This window comes from Lepidochelys olivacea, assembly GCF_965140295.1.
Source record: "Lepidochelys olivacea isolate rLepOli2 genome assembly, chromosome: 13".
NCBI classification, from domain to species: Eukaryota; Metazoa; Chordata; order Testudines; family Cheloniidae; genus Lepidochelys; species Lepidochelys olivacea.
Genome location: NC_140423.1, coordinates 17,803,463 through 17,820,520, shown reverse-complemented (window position 1 = coordinate 17,820,520; position 17,058 = coordinate 17,803,463). Strand labels below are relative to the sequence as shown.

General features: G+C 46.5%; 1 protein-coding gene across 3 annotated transcripts in view; it reads right to left on the bottom strand.

Moving 5' to 3' along the window:
- The window catches only part of PREX1 (phosphatidylinositol-3,4,5-trisphosphate dependent Rac exchange factor 1), a 226,362-nt gene extending 209,932 nt beyond the window's left edge, over nt 1–16,430 (bottom strand). For 2 of the 3 annotated variants that reach the window (XM_084645550.1, XM_084645551.1), the window contains exon 1: nt 16,019–16,430. In XM_084645550.1, the coding sequence (XP_084501676.1) occupies nt 16,019–16,171 (153 nt within the window). In that variant the 5' untranslated portion in view covers nt 16,172–16,430. The remainder of the gene's footprint in view (nt 1–16,018) is intronic. The other variant, XM_084645549.1, reaches the window with a different exon arrangement.
- Between the last annotated feature and the right edge of the window lie 628 nt (nt 16,431–17,058).

Below are 17,058 nucleotides of genomic sequence, written 5' to 3'. Positions count from 1 at the left end.
TGTTTCATGTCCACATCATGTTGGCAGTCTCAGCAGTGAGGATCAATAGGCATAAAGACTGAGCTATCCCCTTCTATGTAGTAGTCCCTCTTGGGCGGGCCTGAGGCACACTGGCAGAACACTCTCAGAAGTAGCACTTATGTGCAGGATATAGCAACTGGAAGGAGGTGGGCCTGTGCCACTCAACCCATGCGGTCCTGCAATATCAAGTGCTTCTGTAATGCCAACAGACCCCGGTTGTCAGCGGGTGAGATTGAACCTGGGGCCTCTGGAGCTTAGTGCATGAGACGATACCGCACAAGCTAAAAGCCAACTGCTTGTTAGCTAAGGTTGCAGAGCAGACTCATTTTATCTCTCTAAGTGGTCTCGGTGCCACTAGACGGGACAGAACACCACACCCAGGAGGTGTGTGGGTTACACTTCCTCCAGCACTCTGATTAGTGCAAGCAAAACATTTACTCATGCATCTAATTGCATGCCCAAATCAGATAGCTGTGCACCTAATGTGGCCTATATGGAGCCTTGGAAAATGTGTCCCTAAACACTGGCAACTGAACAACTGGTGACTCACAGGGGAAAAAAAAAGTTCAATTCTCCGGATGTAAAGCATAGCCCCTCTCTTTGCTGAATGCTGCTTTTGGGGCCAGCTGAACAGCAATTAGCCTCTGTCTTTGCAGGGATAAATGACAGTGCCTGAAAAAGTGGATGTGCATCCATTTTACACAGGCAAACTAGGCATTTTGGGAAGCACAACACAACCTGTCTGCACAGATCAGGGATCTGCCCATGCAAAACTGGGAGTGCAAAAATGGAGGCCAGCTTGAGACTGGCTGAAATTTTACCCTCTGGGCCACTGAAGTCAGTGGAGTTACAGCAAGGATGAATCATTCTCCTCTGTGTAATTGATATGGTCCCTCAGTAATGACCTGCTGCAGGAAGTTGATAAGCTCCAGTCCACTAAGCAACCAAAGGCTTAAATGAACATAAATGGTTCCACAGCTCAACACTCCACGCCCTCTCCAACATCGCCTTGGGAAACCTGGTCTAATCCAAAAATGCCTGAGGTGCAGAAATCGACTGCCTCTTCCACAATCAAAGCAATAAAGGAAGTGGAGGGCTGCAGCTGTGCTCTGCATTGCACAGTCAGGCTGCCAACCAGTTCATAAGTCCCTGTGCTGCACAGTGGTGCTGGGGAAGAGGGGTCAGACCCTGTCTTTCTGTCATCAGGCTTCCAGTGGCCTATCAGAGCTGCCAGTCAGCCGCTGGCAATCACTATCTTATGGCCTGACATCTGGCTATCAGCTGTGTAAGCAGGGGGTTATTCTCCTAATGAGGAGGGCTCTGCATTTCCCAGCGGAAGAGGGAAGAAGCCCAGCCACAGAGCTGTTTTCTCTCACTCTGGTGTTGGCATCTGCAGTTCAAAGGGTTCCTGAGGCCTCACCAAGAAAGTGGCTTCTACAGCAGGAGAAGGAGGGAATGATCATCAGCAAGGCATTTTGAACAATGACACCTCCTGGGAGTTCTTTCGCCATCCAGTTCTGCCACCAGTCTGGCTCTCCCTAGCAGCGTGACTCACTCACGTCCACAGGAGGCAAGGCTGAGGTCCCAGTCAGGCCTTTGATCTGCAGCTAGATGCAAGTTCACGATTCTGCTCAGGTTGCAACTACAATGCTGTATGCACTCCAGAGACCAGGCCTCAACTTATGGTCCAGCAGGGAATGGGAGCGCTGCAGAGACACCAAACTGAGCCCCTACATAAGAGAGACCACGTGGCACTGCTCTTGGCTTTGTGGCTGATTAAGAACTGACATTGTTGGGCATTTCAATCCCCTGCCCCAGCCTCTGACTCGTAGGGGCTGGGAATGTTACACTCATCCCCAGGAACACTTCAAATACTAAAAGGCAACCCTTGCAAATAAATAAGGATTGACACGAAGGGAGCTCCAGAAGGGGATCATAGTCCCAGCCGATGCTCTGTGGACAGAAGGATGGTTGCTTTAGTGTGAGCTGGAGCACAGAATGTAAATTACAGGGGGAAACTGGAAATGGATGGACAGGAACCACCCCAGCCCCAGAGGATGAAAACAACAGTGAAAATCCAAGATGATGACTGTGCCCTGCCCCTGCTTTTTAGCTCTTTAATCCAACTGGCCTTCATGTGCCCTAAACCAGCACCACCTAACTGATTATATTAATGAAGGCATTTAACAATTCTGTCAATTCAGGGCATTTAACAGAAATACTGCTGTGTAAACATGGATTAAGTGTCCCACCACAATACAAAGAGGTTGTGAGTAAGCGGGCAGCACTAATGAACTGCACATTCTTTCCTGTCATCCAAAGCACAAAACAAAAGGCTCTGGCTTTTTCACAGCTGAAAGTCAGCTGCAGAGGAACCATCATGCCATGTAGCCAGAGAGGGACGAAGAGAGAGAACAGCCTGTGACGATTACAGAGATTTCCCTGACAAGACAGATTTTTTTGCCATCATGAAAACTGTTACTTGCAAATCAAAAGTCTCTCCAAAATAGCAGAGTCTGTGGAAGCCACCAGCAGCCATGCTCCTCCCCTTCCCTCCAGCACCTCCCACTCACCGGGGTTGGGGGGGCCCACTGATCAACTCCTCCCCTTCCCTCCTAGTACCTCCCGCCCGCGCTGTTCGGGGAGGGAGGAGTGGGGATGGGGCACACTCAGGGGAGGGGGTGGAACTGGACGGGAAGAGGCGTGGCAGGGGTGAGGGTTTGGGGGAAAGGTGGGGTGGGGGCAGGGCCTGGGACTGAGTGGGGGTTGAGCATCCTCAGAGAAAGTTGGAAGCCGACGCCTATGGTTTTATCTGCTAAGGCTCTTACACAAGGATCTGGAAGAATATGAGGAGCAAATGAGCCAGGTCACTGCCATCGGCAGGGCCTGCGTCAGGCAAGAACTCAGAGGTCAAATGAGGTCTCTGCAAAACTTCTACTCTTCTCCGTTACTGGATTTAATTTTTGCGGTGGTGAAGGTGGTGATGGTCCTTGGTGGAGGTCAAAGCTATGGGGAGTAGCAGAACATATCTGGGCCATCAATGAATTTCAGCTGATTTCTCAACTGGCAACCCACATAGACCTTCTGACACTGGACAACAAATTCCAAGAGCCACAGCAGTTACATCTCACACTTGAAAAATGGTTGTGACGGCTGCTGTAAGGCATCTGCCAAGAAAAAACTGAGCTCAGATAAAGAACCCAGCTCCCAGGATGAAGAGAAAAACCCAAGATGTCAGGAGGAGCAGGGAATTTCAGAAACTATCCTTGTTTTCAGTTCTCTTGTATTTGCTTCCAACTGCCTGAAGGGAAACAACAGCCAGGCACCAGAAATTGTTTATTTTTTAGCTGCTACTTTGACAGACTTCACCTGTCACCCAGACTCATTTGGATGAGTACAGACTCACTTCACTGGGGAGCACTCTACTCCTTAAAACAGGGGTGGCCAACCTGTGGCTTCAGAGTCACATGCGGCTCTTCAGAAGTTAATATGCGGCTCCATGTATAGGCACCAACTCCGGGGCTGGAGCTACAGGCCCCAACTTTCCAATGTGCCGGGGGGTGCTCACTGCTCAACCCCTGGCTCTGCCCCCACTCCACTCCTTCCCCTGAGCCTGCTATGCCCTTTCTCCTCTCCTCTTACTCCGAGCCTCCTGCACACCATGAAACAGCTGATCGGGAGGTGCGGGGAGGGATGGGGAGGCGCTGATCGGCTGCCGGTGGTTGGGAGGCACTGGGAGCAGGGTGGAGCTGATGGGGGGCTGCTGATGTATTACTGAGGCTCTTCGGCAACGTACATTGGTAAATTCTGGCTCCTTCTCAGGCTCAGGTTGGCCACCCCTGCCTTAAAACGTCAAATGCTAGGTTTTGCAGATAGTACTGAGGGCAGGTGATGATGACCTTGAAAAGGGAATCCAACTTTTGCAGATGTGCTTTTCTGACCATATTTCACCGTGGCTGCAAATTCTCCCAGTTCAGGATGAAATCTTCCTCCCCACTCTGGCCCCTTCATGCCAGATGGTAGGGCTGGAGCAGCATAAAAAGGTCTTAAAAGTCAGGGGACGATTCCTCCATTACAGCCTACAGTGCTGCACACATTCTGCACTCGGCGACAGCCCATAGGGCAAGCCCCAGGAGGCTGCTGTAATATGGACAACCCCCAGACTAAGTTACACCAGGACTCCTCCAACCTCTGGATCAGGAGAGAACAAAAGTGGCTTAAAGTTGCCTTAGCCCCTTCCCCCGGAGCTGTGAGATCTATGTTGTACCTAGCAGCACAAGACAGACTCTCACCCTGTATGTCTAAGTACTGGAACGCTGCGGCAAACCAGACCCTCACACATCTACAAAGCTAGTACTGGCACAAGCAATAAACTGTCTTAAAATTGTAGGTGCAAAATCTGTGCCCACAAAAACAGAGTGGGCCTGTTAAAAACATGAGTGATTTGCTATGATATCTATAAAAATTACAGAAAGAAAAGGAGTACTTGTGGCACCTTAGAGACTAACAAATTTATTTGAGCATAAGCTTTCGTGAGCTACAGCTCACTTCATCGGATGCATCCAGTGGAAAATACAGTGGGGAGATTTATATACATAGAGAACATGAAACAATGGGTGTTACCGTACACACTGTAACCAGAGTGATCACTTAAGGTGAGCTATTACCAGCAGGAGAGCGGGGTAGTGATAATCACGGTGGCCCATTTCCAGCAGTTGACAAGAACGTCTGAGGAACGGTGGGGGGGGGGATAAACATGGGGAAATAGTTTTATTTTGTGTAATGACCCATCCACTCCCAGTCTCTATTCAAGCCTAAATTAATTGTATCCAGTTTGCAAATTAATTCCAATTCAGCAGTCTCTCGTTGGAGTCTGTTTTTGAAGTTTTTTTGTTGAAGAATTGCCACTTGTAGGTCTGTAATCGAGTGACCAGAGAGATTGAAATTACAGGATCACACAGCTCACCCAATATGCATCACCTCTGCTCATAGCACACAGCAACCGTGACCAGTTTAGGGCAGGAGATGAACAATAATAAGCACATTTGAAAGCGTAGGAAAAATGTAATCCCTCTCGTTATCTATAGAAAGCAAAATATTCTTAATGGATAACAACCAGTTTCCCATCATGCAAAGCCAGGGATTGGATGTTCCCTGCCTTCAGCCATATAGGCAGAGGGTTCACTCAAATCATGTGCCAGGGAAGGGAGCCAGAAACATCTTCACTATTAGTGGTTTGTTTTATTTTTCTATCCACAGGTCCTTTCCCAGGGTCTCTGCCCCTCACTTGTGCTCACCCAGCTGCTGTGCTGCTTCTGAAAAGGAGATTCATTGCAGAGGCACCAGAGTGGCTGGGAAACCATAGAACAATTCTCTGCTCCCTGCCCCCTTATAATGACACATGGGCAAACCACTGACATCCTTGTAGCGAGGGGAAGGATTGAATGGCAAAAGGGCAGATTCCTGGTTACTGCAATTCAGGGGAGAGATAAATAATGGTCTTCGGGCACACAGCAGAACTATATTCAGCTGAGACACCTTGATCTGTTGAGGTGACTAGCACAAGGACAGTGGGGTTGAGATAAACCACAACAACAACATTCCTGCATTGGGCTGGAATGAACCAAGAACAAGAGAAATGACGGGTTAATCCCCACCAAACTAGCATGTCTGGTAGCGAATGTCTGGTAGCGAACTGGTGACAAATGAGCTGTACACAACAATTAGTTCAGGGGTGTTTTTAGCATGCAATGGTCCCATGGGCTGTATGCGGCTCAGTAGAATTAGGGGTTCCATTTCTCTTCCCTTGAGTCCTGTTCATGCAGGAAGGTGTGGTAGGGCAGGGTGAGCTGGGCACACCCCCTTGCATCACACTTGAGATGGCATCTCAAGTGCAGGGCCTGCTCCGTTTGGTCACTCAGATTAACAGATGATGGCCTGGTCTTCAGAGGTGCTGAGCACCTATAGTTCACCTTGCCTTCAACTGGAGTTCTGGGTGCTTAGTGCTTCTACCAATTAGACCCTGAGTGAGCTCTTAGGGCTCCATCCACGTGCCATCTACTGTTTATAACAGCAAATAAAAAAAACAAGAGAGTTTTCCAAGCTGCATTCTGTGAAATAACCCCCATCCCAGTTTAAATGTCCCTTTGGCTGACTTTTTGGTTCCTTTTGGACCAATCCGCAGTCCCCAATGCCATGAGCTGAGCAGTCTGAGATCAGTTCTGGGCAGTTTACAGTGAACAGGATAGGATGAAGCTGGTCAAATCTATGCTCCGCGGTAGGCAGGGCTCTGCTATTCTATCCAACATGTCTATGGAGTAAAGGAGACTTTATTAGAAAGCAGTAATAATACATGGTAATTACATGGCTCCCTTCATCCAAGATATCTGCAGCACCTTTACTCCTCTTAATTAACAAAGTCTCACAACACCCCACGAGGTCGGTATTATTCACCCCATTTTGCAGATGGAGACACCCTTACCAAGACCTCAGAACAAGTCATTAGCAGAATCAAAAAGAGAACCCTGGATTCCTGGTTCACAATCTCCTGTTCTAACCCTTTAGACCAGGGGCAGTCAGTAGGCAGACTGCGGGCCAAATCCGGACCCTGATGCTTTTGAATGGACTGCAAAATCTTTTTACTTATTTACTCATTATTATTATTATTATTGCTATTGCTGTATGAAAAATGTTTCTCCGGAGTCTGCACTTTGTCTATACCTTGACCAAGAAATTTGGATCTAGACAAAAAATAATTGACTACCTCTCCTTTAGACTATACGCTGTTGCCTTCCAAACTATGCTGTAGAAGGAGGGTGAGAGGAAGCTGCTTACTGGCACATCGAAACAAGTAAAAACTGTAGGGATCTCTCAGCTCCACGACACATAGAGAGCTCAGTGTCATTAACATCCACACAATTCAGCCTCTGGAGTACCATGCTCTGAACTACAAAAGATGAGTTCCACAGGAGGCACTGGAAACATCTGAAAGGCATGAAGATACCATGGGAAAAAGCTAATCCCTTCCATTCTCTTTCTCCTCCCTTTCAGACATGCTAGTGCACACTTCGGAAGTACACCTCTTTTATCTTTGGTACCCCAGTTCAGCAGGGGGGAGGGGAAGGGTTTACCCTATCCTTTTGCCTAATAACCCTTTCATCGCTGCTAGGACATTATGAGCCAGATCCTCAGCAGGAGAAAACTGCAGGAGTTCCACTGACTTCAACTGAGCTACACTGATTTACATCAGCAAAGATACTGACTGAAGAAGAAACGGGTTTGCACTGGGGTTGGTTTGTCTGGTTTTAATTGCTTTTGTTTCATTCCCTACATTCAGGTTGCTTTCTGCAGTGGAAAATGCAAACTGCCTCCCATGGCTCGGCTGCTGCCTACAGATATTCTCGCTGCATACCCAGAGTGATCTGAAGGGATGTCTACTTCTAAAACACTACAGCTGCAGTGCTTCAGTGTAGACACTCCCTACAGCAACAGGAGGGATTCTCCCCTCGCTGTAGTTAATCCACCTCCCCAGCAGGTGGTAACTAGCATTGTCTACACCGGGGGTTAGGTCTGCACAGCTATGCCTGTCAGAGGTGTGGATTTCTCACACCCCAGGTTTTCAGTGTAGACCAGCCCTGAATCTCTCCCTGATTCTCTATCTGTTGGTTTAGCTACGTCAGTCAGGGGTGTGAAAAATCCACACCCCGAGCAGCATAACTGAGCTGACCTAAGTTCTCGTGAACACAATGCAAAATCGATGGAAGAATTCTTCCATCAACCTAGCTACCATCTCTCAGGAAAGTGGATTATACTGTCTACAGTGTCTATAGTGAACCACTACAGTGGCCACCACTGTAGCATTTTAAGCCCTAGTCCTTAACAGTCAGTTTTGCTGGGAACTTACCCAGACTGGAAGGGAGGACTCTTCTGAGAAGGGAAATCTCTTTAACTAACAGAATGAAGTGTTGCCAACCCCAAATGTTCAAGCACCATGAGTCAGGCCCCTAAAAAAATCATGGGATTTAAAAAAGAATAATACACTTGGGAGTTTTTTCTTTTGCCTTCTGGAAGGGGGCTATCGCTTCAAATTTTCAAGCTTTTCTCTGCAACCTGGAGGGCTAGAAACTTTTTTTTTTTAATGAAAGTGGAGATTCCCATGTATTTATACAGCTCCAGGAGCTGGAGCTTTAAAAACAATGCTGAATATGACTCACAAAAAAAACATAAGAGTTAGCAATATTGAGAAAGGTAATGATTTTCGAAAGGAAAATAAATAAACCTGAGTGCCTCTCACACACAGTGTAGCAATACATTAAGCACATGGCGCTGATCCCCAGTAGAGGCCAGCAATGCTAATTTAGATCTTTTCCCAGGGAGTTCCTTTCCTCACTCCCTTCCGCTCCCCAGTTACTCCTTTAGCTGCCTCAGAGCAAAGAAACAACAGTTACCTAAACCACAGAGTACACTTTTCTGCAAGCAGAGCTTATCTGCATCTACTGAACCTGAAACAGGCGTAGAACAGGGCAGGACAGGAAACCATACCACACCTCCGAGACAAATGTCCTGTTTTCTTGACTCTGAACCCCAAAGCACTGATCCTGAATGCAAACAAGCTGGTGAAAATATGAAAAACACCTCTGCCTGTTACATCTCGAGATGGGTGGAGTGCAGAATTCAGAGATACCAGATTAATTACAATGCAAAGCAAACAGAAAATTCTGCAGGGTACGGAACAAAAATATTTTGAGTCTATAGGATGTGGGCTAATTTATGCGCTGGCACATGTCGTAACATATCACGTTTACACAAATGATAAGATATGATAAGATGGAGAAAGATGTCTTGATTCTATCAAAAAAGATTATGTAATACTTTGATCTAAAAATAGGCCAGGTGCAAATACTTACCCTACATGAAACCTGCCTTAGATAGGGACAGTCTAACTTAAAAATTATTCTCATGCCACTGCAATACACACAACAGTTGCTCATAATGACCAGAAATGTCAAATGTTACAAGTTAGTGATTTGACTTTACAAAGATGAAACATGGAGCCAGATTTTCATACAAGTTGGGCACAACTTAGCCCTATATCCTTGCAATTTCCTGATTTCAGGCACAATTGTGGTAGTTAAAAGCATAAGTGAGGGCTCAATGTTCAGCAAAGTTCAAGGTGTGTACAGAAATGTGCATACAATAGGGTACCTACATTTGCAGTGGGAGATGGGGTTCATGTAGCTACCACAGTTCCACCTGGAGATCAGATGTTTACACTGGCAAACTGGCCAAATGAACATGTAAATAACGATGTCTAGCTAACTATTTGTGGGCAATATTTGGTTTGCTTTTGGAGTCATAGTAAATGAGCATGCATGGAATTGCAAATGCATTTCTAAGCCAGCTTTCAGGTCTCCCTTACCAAATATCTGGCCCTTCATAATTGCAATGCTGCAGCTTTGATTACGGATTTTTGGAAATGAATATACAGAACTCTAACAAACACAGCTTTCTCATTTTCTTTTAATTTTGTATTGAATTTTAGTGCTGCTTTAAGATGGACAATGCTGACATATGAAGCATTATCTTTATCCACAGACTAGGTACAGCATGAACAATCAGTTGCACACATACAAAATGGGAAATGACTGCCTATGAAGGACTACTGCAGAAAGGGATCTGGGGGTCATAGTGGATCACAAGCTACATATGAATCAACAATGTAACACTGTTGCAAAAAAGCAAACATCATTCTGGGATGTATTAGCAGGAGTGTTGTAAGCAAGACATGAGACACTCTACTCTGTGCTGATTAGGTCTCCACTGGAGTATTGTGTCCAGTTCTGGGTACCACATTTCAGGAAAGATGTGGACAAATTGGAGAATGTCCAGAGAAGAGCAATAAAAATGATTAAAGGTCTAGAAAATATGACCTATGAAGGAAGATTGAAAAAAATGGGTTTGTTTCATCTGGAAAAGAGAAGACTGAGAGGGGACATGATAACAATTTTCAAGTAAATAAAACGTTGTTGTTACAAGGAGGGAGAAAAATTGTTCTTCTTAACCTCTGAGGATAGGACAAGAAGCAAGGGACTTAAATTGCAGCAAGGGACGTTTAGGTTGGACATTAGGAAAAGCTTTCTAACCATCTGGATGGTTAAGCACTGGAACGAATTGTCTAGGGAGGTTGTGGAATCACCATCATTGGAGATTTTTACGAGCAGGCTAGACAAACACCTGTCAGGGATGGTCTAGATAATACTTAGTCCTGCCACGAGTGCAGGGGATTGGACTAGATGACCTCTCGAGGTCCCTTCCAGTCCTATGATTCTATGAGCAATAGCAGTGCCCAGCCAACATGCTTCAGCCTCAAAGACAATAGCCCATTCTAAATTATCTGTTTCATTCTTGGCCTCTCTGGTGGGAATGCCAGCAAGGCTGCCATAGTGTCAACTGAGATGGTGAGTTTGGAATGTACCCAGCTGGGCAATGGATTGAGATTATCATTGGATTTTCACACAAACCCTTGATCACAGCTTCTTATTTTGTCACACAGAGCAAAGGACCTCGAGAAGCCTTTCCAAATCACACTGAAGAACGTTAAAACGGACAGCAGTGATAGAACAAGTTAATTAAATCTTTAGGTTCTGGAGACTCTGAAAATTCTTAGGGTTTACAATCTCAGCAGACACCCAGGATAAAATTCTCTCTCTGAAGCCCATCTTCTGCCATCGGTAACTTTCAGTAAAGTTCCATTAGCCTTTGACATGTTTTCCATTTTATCTCCTAGTTGGTCAATATTCCTTTAACTACATTGGCATCCTCAGATTTTCACCTTCTCCCTCACTGATCGTTTAAAGAGCTGTTGATGGAAACTTTTGATCCCATCTACACCACAAATGGCTTCAATGAACTTATACTTGTGTAAGTAAAGTTAAGTTACTCATGCATGTAGGTATTTGCAGGGTAGGGTCCTGATCGTCTAATGCTTTACCCTGATGGCTACATCTACACTATGAACTAATGTGATTCCCAGCTTGTGTAGACATAATCATGCTAGCTCTTCTCCGAGCTAGCGCACTAAAATAGCACTGTAGCCGGGATGGCATGGGTAGAAGCAGCATGGGACTAGCCCCACTGAGTACAAACCTGCCTGAACTCCATGGGTATCTATGCAGCGTGGCTAGCCTTTGCTGCTGCTAGCCCTGGTGAGCGCTAGCATAAATATGTCTAGGCAAACTGGGAATCACACCTCTAGCTTGTAGTGCCGATGTAGCCTTACATAGCAGGATTCTTGTACATTGCAGTACCGTGCCTGCTTAGGAGTATGGAGCAGATAGGCAGATAAGAAAGGTGGTACAATGATACATATCCACATTCATGATAAAATCCGCTGCCATAGTTCATTAGTGATAGATTGCCCAGAAAAAAACTTTGACTTTTTATTCAGGGTGGTAGCCCTTAGTTTAAGGAAATTATAGGCTTTGCAGACTCAGAAGGATAGTTAAAAGGACATTAAAGGGGTGCTATTGATTTAGGATAGGTTGAAAATCTAGATATTGTTTTAAAAAATTGCTGGAATTAAAGTGAATAGGAGCATTTTTGTGAGAACTTGAAAAAAATGTGATAAGTCACTGGTTTTATATAAATCTCCCCCTCCAGGATTCTGAAACATAATATAATGCTACCTTCTACAGGAGTTCCAGAAACAAGACAAGACAGGGACAAAACTGGCTAGAGACTCTTTTCATTGTCCAAAGCTCAATGAAATGCAAAAAGTTAACCAATAGCTAACTGGTGAAAAATTCATTCAATATTTTATATCTTGCCAGATTTATTAATCTTAGATTCTAAAGTATTATCAATAACACAGGACGTTGGCATTTCATGTATATGATTATTTTGGGTCAGTTACTTTAAATATTAAATATATTTTATTTAGATACATAAATAGCTGAAGCTTGACAACTTAAATCAAATGCCCCTTTCAACGTACATATTCTTATTCCCCAGGAGAAAAAAATCCAACAGTTTTCCGTGGTGACTGTCACAGTTTTTGTTGGGAACCTAAAAGACGCTCCATTCTATAACTTCCTTGATGTCCACTTGACTGAGCCATGGAAGCAAAATAAAGGCCATAGAATCTTTCATACAAAACAAATAAAGGCTGGGCCTCTGTGTGTATAGGGACCCCCACTTAGCTTAGGGGGAAAAGGTCTCGAAGCACCAAAAAAACAAAAATCCTTTCCCTTTACTGCTACATGACCATATACAAGTCTTTCTAAAAGAGATAAAAATGCTCTTAGTTACTTTGATTTATTGGCAAATCCATAACATCAAATACCCATGAGATTCCTTTACATTACCAGGGAAGACAAGGAGGTTGCTGGTAGATGGCTGTGTCAACACTGTGAATAAACCCATAGAATTGTGTTGTTTGCTTTTTAAAACATTGTTTATTGAGAATACTAAATGAGAACTAGGGCTTGAATGGCGAATGTTTAAAAGGGGGCACCAACTCCCTCTGCCTAACCTCCTTCTAGGCCCATCTGTGTTGTCCTTATTTAGGAAAAACTCCCACTGATAATTTTGCCTGAATAAAGATGGCAGGATTTAGCCCTCTTGTATTTATCAAACTAATATTTAATGTCATTAACCAAGAGAACTGTGCTCCCCCTGCCCTTGTGTCTCTCCTCTTAAGCACTGATGGGAACAAGTTGGCCTCAGACAAGGGAAATGAGTTTCTGTGGGTTTGCACAGTGAGAATACTGCACAGACTTTTGTTCCAATTGAGCCAATAACTTCTAATGCATATAGAAATCCACCTGATGGCAATAAAATTTGCAGCATCCAGTGAAGCCTAACATTTTCCTCAACAGTACTTGAATGTTTACTGGGTACGTCCCTCAGAATGGGAGCAGTTTATGCTCACTTTACACAGGGGTAAATGACTGGTCACACAAAGTGCCAGGCAGTGGAAGATCAGATCCACAGATGGGAAGTAGCAGTTCTTAAGCAATACTATCAAAGGGCCAAGAAAAAAAAGGAAAAAGGAATAAAAAGTGGACCAAGGCATTTGTACTTGGGAGCACAGGGTCATCTCTTGTTTTTATTAGAGCCACAGAGCAAAATCCTCGCCCGACAACCCTATGCAATCCCACTGACTCCACAGATCATATTATCCTAGATGTTAAAGATGGAAAAGACCGAATGGGTCACTCGTCCATCCTCTGGGAACCAGTGCAGATTGTTCCCTGCACTAGAGTCACAGTCACAGAGTTTAAGGCCAGAAGGGAACATCAGATCATCTAGTCTGACCTCTTGCATATCACAGGCCACTAAACACCTCCCACTCACCTCCACTCCAAGCCCCACAACCAGAATTAGAGTATTACAGCTCTTGTATTTTTAGAGCTTGTGCAGTCAAGTTTTGAAAGTACCAAGTCATGGAACTTCCACAACTTCTCTGGAGAGGATATTCCACAGCCTAATAGGATATTCATTCCTAATCATCCTTCTAATGTTTCACCCCATTACTCCTAGTTACCCTCATGCTCCACACTACATAATTCTTCTCCCTTATAGGTGCTCATACCATTCAAATATTTGTAGGGGGCTGCATAGGGGGTAGCCAGGGCAGAATCTGACCCATAAAAACTAGGCCCATGATTCAGGAAATCATCCTTACTCGGGACAGAACTTAAGCACTTAAACACATGCTTAAAGTTAAGCACATGCTTAAGTGCTTTCCTGAATCAGGGCCTACAGGTGGAAAAGACCTGTTAGGTCATCCAATCCATCCTCCAGGCCTGGATTCAAATATCATTACTGCAACTCAAACTTTTCAGTAGGGTAAGATTATATTGTAACAACCAAACCTCCCAAGATAATACCCAAGCCAATCAACACCCAGCAGCCTGTACGGCACAGAACGATGGTGAAAGACAGAGACTGCCTGCTGCTCTGTTCTGAAATGTGGAAATGAAATAAAGTGCCTTTGTCAGTGTTTTCCCCCTTCCATTACATAAGTCATAGTAATCACTACTGCTGTCCTGAAAACTAATGACAATAAATAAATTTGCTATTTTTAAAAAATAAATGAAAATCCCACTAATGAGACTGAATAGGCATTGGACTGTACATGTTGAAGCTAAAATACACTCAGCTGGATCGTGCCAGTGACTGACATTCCAGCCTGCAGATGACAAAATCGCAAATTCAGTACTTAGGACAGAGGAGTTTTTCTCTAAATGTTTTGTTTTGTTATGTCTGGGGCTGGGGGCAGTTTTGCTACTTGTAGCACTTTAGAGATGCTCATCAAACTGAAATCGAATTGTGTTTTTAAATGAAGCAAACTGACACTGTAATTGGGAGCTTTCAAAATGTACAGACTCTTCCTGTGTTCAACCACTTGTGAGAGAAAAGTAGGATTTAAGTAGGTACTAGCTCATAAAGCAACCACAGTCTTTTCATTTATCTTTTATGTTAGGCAATTTGCTACTTAGGAGATGCGGAAAAACCCTGCAGCCAAACTGATTAAAAAAAAAAACAACGCCAACTGACAAGCTTGCCAGAAAGGACAACTGAAAAAGGGTTCAGGGTATAAGTCAGATGAGTCCAGGATTTAGGACCTGGCTAGCAATCCACCAGACAGAAAATTTCTGCCCTCTCCAATCCGTTAGAGGTCTCTGCAGGGATTCTTCCTCCAGCTTTGCATCTAGATCTACTGCAATCAGTGTATTTAGTCTCTCTCTCTCTTTGGTTATTTACATGAACCGATTAAACCCTTTAACTAAGTTACACAGGTGTGTGGTGGCATGCTGATGAATTCCAAGTCCAGATTTAAAAAATTTATTAAGATGATGTTAAAATAAAAAGAAAACGGTACAGCGTAGAAGTTTCTGGTTATCAGGGAATAAGTACACAGAAGGAAATGGAGCTTTTACTTCTGAACTTATCGGTGGATAATTTCAGAGGAAGGGTGTAATTGCCCCTGCATGGACAGACACACCCTGCCCCACTCCTCTAGTTATGTTTAGCGTTACAGTAAAAACCAGGCAACAGGGGGAGAATTTCCATCTGGGTGTAATAGACAGTCACTTCTCAACAACAGCGAAAGGGACACGACTCATTTTTCTACAGGTCCCCGTCATTATCCTACAAGACACCAGACGTGAATCCCCCTCCCGCTCCACCCCAGGCTGGAGAGCAGCGCTCACAGATCCTGTGACTGTGGGCTACAGAAGGAGGCATTTAGATCACTTTGCGTTAAAGGGTTTTCTTAGTTTAAAAGAAAATTCTGCTGCTAATAGCAATGCTTTTCCCAAGCGCTCGCATGCCTCCCCCCTTCCCCCGCACCACACACACACACACCTCGCCGCCCCCCACACGCCCCCTCACACACACACCTCGCCGCCCCCCCAAACGCCCCCTCACACGCACACACACACACCTCGCCGCCCCCCACACGCCCCCTCACACACACACACACACACACACCTCGCCGCCCCCCACACGCCCCCTCACACACACACACACACACCTCGCCGCCCCCCACACGCCCCCTCACACGCACACACACACACCTCGCCGCCCCCCACCACACACATACACCACACACACACACCCGGCCCCACCACACACACACCTCGCCGCCCCCCACCACACACCCACACACACCCCCTTAACTGCGCAACCCGCTCAAGTATTGTGAACGCGCCTCTGCGTAAACATCACGACCGGCATCCTGTAAAAAACACACCGGCAAAGCTGCAGCGTCCACTGGGCCAAGTGCCCCCCTATCCCGGGGACCCACTCGGCGCCTCGCTGCCCCCCGGAGGCGAGTGCATACATCGTGGACGCCGCACAGCAGGGCTGCATAGGGGGCGCCCACCCACGTGCCCCATGGCAGACCCCGGCTTGGAACTACTGTGTCCTCCCGGCTGCCCCGCGCCGGTGCCCCTTGGAGACCGCGCCCCCCGCCCTGCACCCCAGCACTCACCGACTGCAGGAAGCGCAGCGTGCCCACATAGTCCCGCTCGGTGCCCAGGATCTCGCTGAGGACGCAGAGGCGGAGCCGCAGCTGGCGGTCGGAGTCCTTAGGGAAGCCGGAGGGGTCCGGGGCCGTGGGGCCCCCCGGTGGCTGCGCTTCCATGGTGCTGTCGCCTCCCTAGCCGGCTGCGAGTGCTGGTGCCGCCTGCTCTTCCTGCTCCGTGGCCGGCTCAGGCTCCCTCCATCCCCGTGCGGTGCCTGGCGCTGCTGGGCACAGAGCCCCCAGTGCAGCCGCCCCGGGAAGGGGGCGCTCTGTCCGGCTACAAGGTCCGGCTGCCCGGGGGAGCTCGGCTCCGGGACATGGCGGGGACAGCGGCAGCAGCGCGCGGCGCGGGCAGCACTGAATGGAGCGGGGAACGGGAAGCCCCAGCGCCGAGGGAGGGAGGCGGGCGGAGGAGGGGAGAGGGAGGGGGCCTGAGCCCAGCTCCCGAGGCGAGGGCTGCACGCAGGAGGGGGGAGAGAGGGGGCAAGGCGCAGCCGGTGGTGCGAGTGCAGGGGAGAGGGAGACAGACACACAGAGACCGCAATTCGCACAACCAGAGCCACAGGCAAGTCAGTATCCGCCTAGATACACATGGAGCGAGACACACTCACACTCAGACTAACCAGTACATCCCCAGAGACGTACAGCGAGACAAACACAGAAATACACACAAATACACACAAATACACGGGGACACACCGACGTACGCAGCTACAGAGAGAAATACTCCTAGGTAAAGGAATGTGTTCGTGCTCAGAGAAATATACATGCACACACCCAAAGAAATCTGTACCGACAAACACACGCCGAGATAAACACCCACACAAAGAAATATACACCCCGAGAGGACACAAATATGAAGAGAGGGATAAATATATGCACACACACAGATTAGAACAAAAATACACGCAGACAAGCAAATACAAACAAAGAAACACAAAAGGCAGCACTTAGAGTACACGTACACATACACATGCTTGAAGAGAGAGCAAATGCTGAGCTGACAC